The 9,759-nt window shown below is 34.1% G+C and overlaps 1 protein-coding gene across 1 annotated transcript; it reads left to right on the top strand.

Moving 5' to 3' along the window:
- Nucleotides 1–1,130: 1,130 nt before the first annotated feature.
- Nucleotides 1,131–3,256, top strand: LOC111920171 (UDP-arabinopyranose mutase 1). Its single transcript, XM_023915770.2, has 4 exons — nucleotides 1,131–1,600; nucleotides 2,139–2,389; nucleotides 2,476–2,644; nucleotides 2,744–3,256. Exons 1-4 carry the CDS (start codon nucleotides 1,277–1,279, stop codon nucleotides 3,089–3,091), a joined length of 1,092 nt encoding a protein of 363 aa, XP_023771538.1. The 5' UTR covers nucleotides 1,131–1,276; the 3' UTR covers nucleotides 3,092–3,256.
- The last annotated feature ends 6,503 nt before the right edge of the window (nucleotides 3,257–9,759 follow it).

Genomic DNA, 9,759 nt, shown 5'->3' with positions numbered 1-9,759 from the left:
CTGCCAAATCAGCAACCACGAACCACCCAAAGAACTGGGGTACTTACCACGACCACGAAGAGAGAGAAAGAAGAGTCGGGGAAGAAGAAGTCAGAGAGAGTAGAAGAGAATGATTGGGCGTTCTCCTTCGTCCTGCCCACCACAATCGACAACGAATATGAAGGATAACGGTGTATAGGGGTGGTGTACACGAACGATTCTCGTTGCCACGTCAACCACGGAGCCTTTCGTGCTCGGTATACCGGAAGGTCGTTGTTAGAAATAGAAACAAATCATTGCTTGATTTGATATTTGACATAATACTTTAGGAAAATTAATAAATTATCATTTTTGTACACATTTAGTTTTTTCAAAACAATTTATCATTAAACTGATATTTATTGCTCAACAACATTATAGCTTATTAAATGTTTAAGAAACACCATTAAACTCATATTTGTTTTCAGGAAACACGCTTACACTTACATTTGTGTACACAATTTACCATTAGCCTAATTTTTTATACACGTTAAATCTCTTTATCTTTTATGGCCATCATCAATTTTCCATTTATCTCACCTCGCCAACATAATACCAGATAAAAAAATATCATTTAGTTGTTCATTTTTTAAAAGCATCACAAAATGACTATATTATATTCTCACCGACGAAAAACCAATCTACATGTTCCTTTTATTAGTGTCATCAATTTTTCTATCACCACACACAATTTTCTGCTAATTTCCCTCTCCTACTTTGTGATAACACCCTATCCGCTACCCCACACGGCAACACCGGTCTGTCACCCTTTTATTCTTGAAATGTATATGTAAACCGCTAAAATTACAATAGTTGGTCAAAATAATAATCCTTTAAAAATAAATATAGATTTAACGATAGATCTTGTAAAAAAAATAACTAAAGTTTCTGATAATCATAGAAGTTTTTCATAAACATAATGTATAAACGGCAACAAGCTCCAAGTTACTAACTAAATAAGTAAATAATATGAATACTATTTGACTATTTCGTACATTTATGCAGTCGGTATTTTTGGTAAAGTTGAAGTATTTTAAAATTCGTAGTCGGTATTTTTGGTAAAGTGAAGTATTTTATCATAAAATTCTTGCCCATAATATTCCTAAACATATCATCGCCCATGTGACCCACATTCACTTCTTCCTCGCTACTCGCTACAGGGTACAGGCTTGCTCTTACACACGCTACCTGCTTTCTCATAAATACCCCCTTCTCAATCACCAAAATTCACACTAATCAACCACCTCCGATCTCCGCCATGTCCGTCCCTGCATCCGTCGTCAAGCCGCCGTTGGTTGACGAGTTGGATATCGTCATACCCACCATCAGAAACCTCGATTTCCTCGAGCAGTGGAGACCTTTCTTCCAGCCATACCATCTGATCATCGTCCAAGATGGAGATCCAACGAAGAAGATCCATGTACCTGAAGGATTCGATTACGAACTCTACAATCGTAACGATATCAATCGGATCCTTGGCCCTAAGTCCAGTTGCATTTCCTTCAAGGATTCCGCTTGTCGATGCTTCGGATTCCTTGTCTCCAAGAAGAAATACATCTTCACCATTGACGACGACTGCTTCGTAAGTTAACTCTAATTTCCCCTTTTATTTACCGAGTTGACTCATTGAGTCCAAAATCTTAAAAAGTCTTCTCTAGATCTCCACCGGAATTCCAGACTACTGTTGCCGATGGCTAGGGAAAATTCAAAATACAATGCCCTCTAGATCAGGTTGTTATCGTAGACTGTCACCAGATTGTGACACGTGCTAAACAGATTGGACAATGAGATCTATTCTTAGCCGTACGATTACCATTTTTCGGTCCGTGGGACCTGAAGTAGATGATTTGATTCAAAAATCAAATAATTTTGACTTTTACGTCCAATTAGGAAAGTACATCTGACTCCAAAAGTGGGCAAAAGCCGCAAAACCCCAAAATTCATTGACCAAGAATAGTAAATTAGCACCAAGTTCAAAGATGTCAAATCCCTAGAACCCTAATTTATGGATCTTGTTCATAAACTACCATAATTCTTTATACGATTAATGAAATGGCATATGTCATTTGAAAGCGATGACTTAAATAAATTACAAATTTTATTCAACTTTAAATTTGAAGGTTGCTAAAGATCCAACTGGGCAAGAGATCAATGCATTGGCACAACACATCCACAACTTGTTGACACCTGCAACACCCTTCTTCTTCAACACATTGTATGATCCATACAGGGAAGGTGCAGATTTTGTTAGGGGTTACCCCTTCAGCTTAAGAGAAGGTGCCACCACTGCCATCTCTCATGGCCTTTGGCTCAACATCCCTGACTATGATGCCCCTACTCAACTTGTCAAGCCTCGTGAGCGCAACACCAGGTATTGATAAAGTGATATGAGAATAAGTTTATGAGCAATTAGGAGTAAATGAGAAGATCTTACTGGATTAAGTCATGTTTTTTCAGGTATGTGGATGCTGTGATGACCATACCGAAACAGACACTTTTCCCTATGTGTGGGATGAACCTTGGGTTCCATAGGGAACTCATTGGGCCTGCTATGTATTTTGGGCTCATGGGAGACGGCCAGCCCATTGGTCGATATGACGACATGTGGGCTGGATGGTGTGCTAAGGTACCATATTTTTAAAAACACCAAAAAGAAGAGGAAAATAAAAGACTTTTTTTTTTTTTTTTTGTTTATAATGTTAATAGAATTATGGTGAATTTGTAGGTGATTTGTGACCATTTGGGGCTAGGGGTGAAAACAGGGCTACCATACATTTGGCATAGCAAAGCAAGCAACCCATTTGTGAACTTGAAGAAAGAATACAAAGGTATTTATTGGCAAGAAGACATTATTCCATTCTTTCAATCTGTTGTTCTCCCGAAAGAATGCACAACCCCACAAAAATGCTACATTGAGCTCTCAAAGCTTGTGAAGGAGAAACTTGGCCCAATTGATCCTTACTTTGAGAAGCTTGGAGATGCCATGGTTACATGGATCGATGCTTGGAATGAACTCAACCCGTTGACTGATGGTGCTACCACTGTCAAGATTGAGCCTTCTAAAACTAAGTAGAGATAGTACACCCGGATCATGTCTACTTTTGTTACTTTTCTTATTGTTGGAATTATGTTTCTTGAATTTGTCATTTTCGGCTTTGGTTATAGTCTGTTTGGTTGAGTTGAGTTTATTGCAGAGATGTAACTTATATTTTTAGCTATGGATATGTGATTTTATCGTTGTTTGTTGTTTTAATTGTTAGTGGGATATATTTTTAGCTATGTATCCATGATTTTTGGGTTTTTCTAAACTGAAAAAACTAACTAAATGACATTAACAATCATAAATGGTCACTGAAACATGTAGTTTATGTGGATGAAATAATTTTTAAGTGGAAGAAGAATCACATCCGTTTTCAATATTCATTGGTTTTAACAACATACTAGCTTAACCCATTAAGTTTATTAAGTTAAAAAGAGACAAAAGGGGAATGAAAATGACATTAAGATAGAATAATACAAATAAATCAACTGTAGAAAGTGCCACCAAGAGAATTTATTCAAATAAAAGAATGAAGACAAGCAAACATAAATCTACGGAATTCATTTCAAGGCCCCTTTGCGTTTTCTTTTGCGATTCCTAAATCATGTGGGGACTAGAATTTGTTCATCTTCACCGCGACACTTGAATGCAAAAATTCCAAGGGCAAATAGCATTACAACTACACATACCATCAATCTTCGAACATAACCACAACTTCCACCGGCGTTCTTCACCATCACCACAGCCACACCCTTCTCCGCCATATCAGACGGTGGTGAATCTGTAAGTTGATTGTAGTTCCCATCATGATTTTCGGAAGCCTTGTAAGAAAACTCTGTACAGACTTCACTTTCGTTGTCCATTTCCGAAGCCTCACCGTGTGTGACTCTTCCTCCACCGTCATCTTCCGAATCCACTTCCCATTCTTCAAAAAGTTTTCTTCCCTTAAACTTACCATTATCGAAATCAGCCTCACGCTCTTTGATTATTTCAATTGCGACTCGATCATGGTGTCTTGAATTCCAGAAGTCCTCTTCTGAAGGCGAATTTTCATACTGTAACAACGACATGAGTTCTTTGGGAGATTTGCCGTACATTTCACAGAGACGGTGGTCGACGGTGGCGACTGAGTCGTTGGTGGAGTTCCGGCGATTAGATCTGGAAATCGATTGTTTGATGCAGTCCCATTCTTCTTCAAGTCTCTTTAATTGTTTTTGAAGTGGGTCGTCGAGATCTTCATCATTGTAAATCGATTTGGGTAAACTTTTCATGGTGGTGGGGTCGTCGTCGTAGTGTTTTGATTTCTTCAAGAATGGGGATATAACTTTTGTAAAGCCGTTTTCATGGAGATTCTTGTGGGATTTGAACTACCTTCCTGAATTTCAAATTTGAATTTTCGTTAAAACTCTATGAAATTTAATTGTGGTAACAGTAACAACGGTTCTCCCCGTTTTTGAACCCTCAAATTGGTTCTCAAAACAGTTTTTTCCTTTTTTTTTTGACGTCACTTGTTTTATAACATGGGTATTTTGTTAAAATTAATCAAATAAAATCGAGAAATTGAGTAAACTAACCGCAATTTGAGTTGTATTTAACCGTATTTTGAAAACCGGATCGGACTGGCCGGTTTAACTGCGAACTGTTTCTGAAACCGGTTCTTAGAGGCCAAAAAAACCGCATGTCAGTGAACCGATAAAAATCGGTCGAACCAGTAAAAACCGATAAAACAGGAAATTTTAATTTTTTTTTTTCATTTTTGTATTTTTTATTTATTTAAAATTAATAACAATGTATTTATGACATCATCTAGTTTTTCCAATTTTTGAGACCGGTCTAACCGGTTGGAAAAATCAAACCATCGAACCGGTAGTAAAAAGGCCGGTTCAGTCTCGAGTCCGTTTTTCAAAACCTTGGTATTAATCAAAACTAATCAATTTTTTTTTTCCAAAAGTAACCACTTGGTCAAGAATTGGTCATTCTGAACCAAGATAACGGGCCCAAGCCGAATATTGTAGCATAATGCTATATATATGGATCCTACTCATAAAAAAGTGGAATACGTGTTCCAGATTCTCAAGTTCCAAAGTTCGTTTTCTCCGCTTTTGGACCTATTTCCGAGCATCGATTCGTTAAACCAAGTGATTTCTACTCTTTAAGTTACTTGCATTTGAGTTTTCACACAAGTATATGTATTCCAAAATACGTTGAACAACTCCATAATGACCAGTTTTTTATATTATTTTGTTGCACATATAAAATATGCATTTAAGTAGTGTATAGTGTATTATACCCGTTTTTTTAGTACAAAATTATGTTTTCTAGAGTATCAGGAATGGTCATGTAGGTCCGGAACATGAAGAACTTATTCCGGAATACTAAGAACGAGTCCAGAATGTCTAGTTTTTGCATGTTTTTTTATGTTTTACATATAAATTCTACATTTAAGTAGCTCTGAGTGTGTTTAGGACCATTTTTTTTAGTTTGGAACTATGTTTTCTAGAGAAACTGGAATGGTATTGTACGTCCATAATACAAAGAACCTATTCCGGAATACCAAGAACTTAATTCGGAATCCTAAGAACTTTATTTAGAATGATGATCTAGAATGACAGGCCGGAATGAAAATTTATTATTTTTGGTGTCTGACATTGTTTAATAACCCATATTAGTCCAAAGACGAATTTGCATGAATGTTGTTAAAAAAGTGGGTTTTACGGACGAAGAAGTTATATTCCATTTACAGAAGCTTTCAAAATTGCGTCCCATAAAAGTAAAAGCAATTAAAATTTTGTTAAAAATGTTGGTTTTATGGTAATGTGTATTAAAATATTGTTGAAATTTTGTTTTTGCATATAACAAACTAGGATGCTGGTTTAGAAATAATAATAAAAAAAAAAAAAAATTAGAAGAAGAAGAAGAAGAAGAAACAACAACAAAGACACCTATAAAATTAAGAAAGAAATCAGAAGGAGTGTTAAAACTTAAATTGAAAGTAGATAGAACTCCGAAGGATGAGACCGGAGCAAGTTTAGACAAACATGTTATTATAAACTAGTTGCAATGTCATTATATTTTTTATGGATATGTTTCAACAAGTTAGTTTTATTATTGGATATGTTTATGCAAGTTGTTTTTAATGCGTATGTTAATATATTTTATTTTCAGTCTCCAACATCCAGTCGATTGATGATGATGGGTTGTCAATACAATATGATACTAGGTGTGACACTCATGTATTAAATGAGTTTATTTAAAAAAAAAACTAAATATAAAATTTTAAACATTTGAGAAGTTTGAATTTATAAGAAAAATGAGAAAAATATTGAACTATAACAATTAAAATGCTTTTTTTCTCTAAATTTAATCAAATAGTTTAGATAAATAAATAAAGGAAATTAATGAAGCTTTAATTTAATAAATTTGAAATTAAAAGGAAAGTTCATTAAGTAAATTAATATGCATTTATTATTGTATTTAAATATTATGTGGAATTTAATAAAATAGAAAAACAAAAAAAATGACATGTGGAATAAAAAATAATTCAAAATAACCACAAAATGACATTTGACAAATTAAATGAGAGTGTGACAAGTGGGAAAAAAAACTTTCATTTATTATAGTAGATACTACGTCTTGAAGACAAGTAACAACGTCTTGTTGATACGACTGCATTATAGTTGATTCGTGATTATCAATGTGCGAAACAACGAATTGTAATACTGGAAAATCCATTACTGGCTTTTACGGCCAAGGAGCGAAGAAAACTAGCATTGTATAATATGCAAATGCTCCTTATTACGATGTCTGGAGATATACGACAGTTTGTGAACACAATTGACTTCACCAAACTCAGACGAACTCATTCTTAACTTATAAACATACTGTCAAAGGTGAAGAATTTTATCAAAATTTATCACAAGTTTGACAACCAATTAATGGATGAAGATGAACAAGTAATTTTGCAGCTGAAAATGGTTGAATACAAATAAAAAAAATATAAGGGTTAATTTTCCATATGAACGTGCTTGGGATACTTTAAAAGATTTTCCATATTTTTAAATTATGTATTTTCTTATTTTTATGTTTAATAAGGTTATGGTACTTCTAAATTATATTTTTTTCTATGTTTGTAATATGTAACAAATATTAGGGAAATAATAATATTTTTCATTAATCACTCCAAAAATCGATTACAAACATAATTAATTGAGATTCCCTTACATAAGGAACAAAATGACCATCAATGAGCCCGATATTTCCCATTCAGATTGAGGGGGGAAAGGGTGCACATTTTGGGTCTGGTAGGTAGTTCGAAATACTTCAGCTTGATAATATATCTGAACCATATCGGCTAACTCAGTGATGTTTGAATAACGTGATGATGCAATAGCACAACTGCATGCTATACCCAAACTGCGTCATTTCCCACATGAATAGGTATGACGGTTGAGATCTACAATACAAGTTATTTTCAAATAAAAAATGCAGAAAATGTCGAAAAGAAACGGAGAAGGGATCTCTAGCGGGATCTTTGTTTTTTGTCACCGAACAAACTTTTGCATCCTTCTCAGAAGCACCATCTATGCATCCGCGGTTAGTACGCCAGTCAACCTCCCTGAAAAGTAAATATTATCATTTACAGTTATTTTACAAGTAAAAAAATTCAATATTTTATAGTATTTTACCTCCCATGAAATTGTGTTCAACAAAAATCCATTGAATGTAGTCATGAATTGCCTCAACAAGTGTTATTATCGGTACATTGCATTGATTAACCGATAACACCAACATAAATTATGGAATATCAATGTTGAGTACATTCCAACAAATATTAGGGAAATAGTCTCTTGCCTATTTTGCATGACTGATGTTGACAAGCACCTCACGTGCATCATGGGTTAGCCGACGGAAGTTTTGCTTAAAATCAGAAATAATATATGAGTTGGATGTCATCCAAAACAAAGGTTCCAATGTTTTGGGAGAAACGTCTATTTTGTGCATATACATGAACACACTTTTAGATGTACACCCATGATATGAATAAAGGAATACATGAACTATTCAAGAACTAATGACATTTTCCATATTGGTTATGAACAAGACTTCCTTAACCACTACGAGAGCTTCCTTTAACCTCATAAGGAACTGTTGGGTTTTCATTCAAAAATTGTTTCAAAAACATAAACATAGCAACGAAAGACTTTAGATTTGAACAAAATAAAACTAGGTTTATTCCCACCAGAAGATCATTTTGCTAGACTTAGAAAAATTAAAACAACCATAGAAGGAAAGCATTACAACCTTTGAAGACTTTGGTTCCTTTAGGCAGTTAGGAAGTTGATGAAGATGGCTTTAAGCTCCAAGAAAGAAGCTATATGTAAGTATCGACCAACATTTAGCCAACTTGATAAGATGTTAGACTTCATATTGTAATAATAACACTCTTAAGTCTTTACGAACAAAACAAAAGCTTTTGTTCTAAAGGAGAGTTTAAGTAAAGTATCAACTTCTTCTTACTTTGATCTCAACACTTTAAAAGAAAAAATTAGAGAGATTATGGAGATGGGAAGGCTAAAATTTCGTGGTTTTGGCTTATGAAAGAAAAGAGAAAACTAGTTCTTTTAAATCCTTACTTTAAGCCTTTATACCATAGGTCTTAGCACTTTAAGACCCATGTTTTATCAAATCAACTATCCATGCTTTCTAAGAACATGATGTGTTGAATAAAATAATCAAAAGAAGTCTTCTTCTTCTTTATGGTCTCCTTGAATATTTTATAAAAAGAAGAAACTTGTTTTCTATAAAAACTCTTCTAATATTTATAACTTATAAAACATATAAATCCATATCAGACAAAAACCCCTTTTGGTCCAAAAAGATATACATGACATAATAAAACATTCCTTATGATATATATTATGATATGTTTTGATACCTCATATTTAAAATTAATATTTCCATGAAATAAATAATTTCCAATTAATTGCAAAAATTATATTTATTTATCAAGGATAAAATTCTTATAAATAATATATTTGCATCAAATTGTTGTTAGTGTGACCATTTAGGATCATATATTATCTAGCAATATCATTCTATAATGACTCTTGGCATATAGATCTTTTAATCTTTCACTTGCAGAAGACTCATCTTAGATTGATACAGACAGTGTTGAACGCCTAGCAACATTTCACCACCCCTAATAATATATGACTTAGTGTCATTCTATCAACATCCAATTCCTAAAAGCTCAAAGCTTCGATTGATGTATAAGGTAAGTTTATCAGTTATCAATTTGTTACATACATCCTGTTAAACAAGAGACTTGGATCGCAATCAATCTCATTTGGTGTTCAACTTTAGGTAACCCGTGTTAGATGTCTAACTCTCAACGCATAATAGGAAAAAATCTGATCTTGACTACATAAGCTTCTCGCATAGTTCACACCATACCTGAAAATGGGTTTTATAACTGCCCGGTTAAGGATCAACATTTAACCATATCAAAGCACAACACTCCATACACTTAAGTCCCACTATGTATCTAAGGTGTTAAGGACACAAAGATAGTGTGACATTCGAAATCTTGAAGAGAAATTGTTGAGAATAAGCTTTATTTGAGTTGAACTCGACGAGTTGGAGGGGCCAACTCAACGAATTTTTGATTGTGACATCTGTCGAATTTTGGTCAACAAAAGGCA

Source organism: Lactuca sativa, chromosome 1, assembly GCF_002870075.4.
Source record: "Lactuca sativa cultivar Salinas chromosome 1, Lsat_Salinas_v11, whole genome shotgun sequence".
Lineage (NCBI taxonomy): Eukaryota > Viridiplantae > Streptophyta > Magnoliopsida > Asterales > Asteraceae > Lactuca > Lactuca sativa.
The sequence above is the reverse complement of the archived record's forward strand: the minus strand, read 5'-3'. Positions and strand labels throughout refer to the sequence as shown.

Bases quoted from the DNA above. Each gene is read 5' to 3' on its own strand.
- LOC111920171 (XM_023915770.2), top strand. From the start codon at position 1,277: ATGTCCGTCCCTGCATCCGTCGTCAAGCCGCCGTTGGTTGACGAGTTG. The intron at 1,601-2,138 runs GTAAGTTAACTC...TTAAATTTGAAG, and splicing joins CCATTGACGACGACTGCTTC to GTTGCTAAAGATCCAACTGG. The intron at 2,645-2,743 runs GTACCATATTTT...GTGAATTTGTAG, and splicing joins GGGCTGGATGGTGTGCTAAG to GTGATTTGTGACCATTTGGG.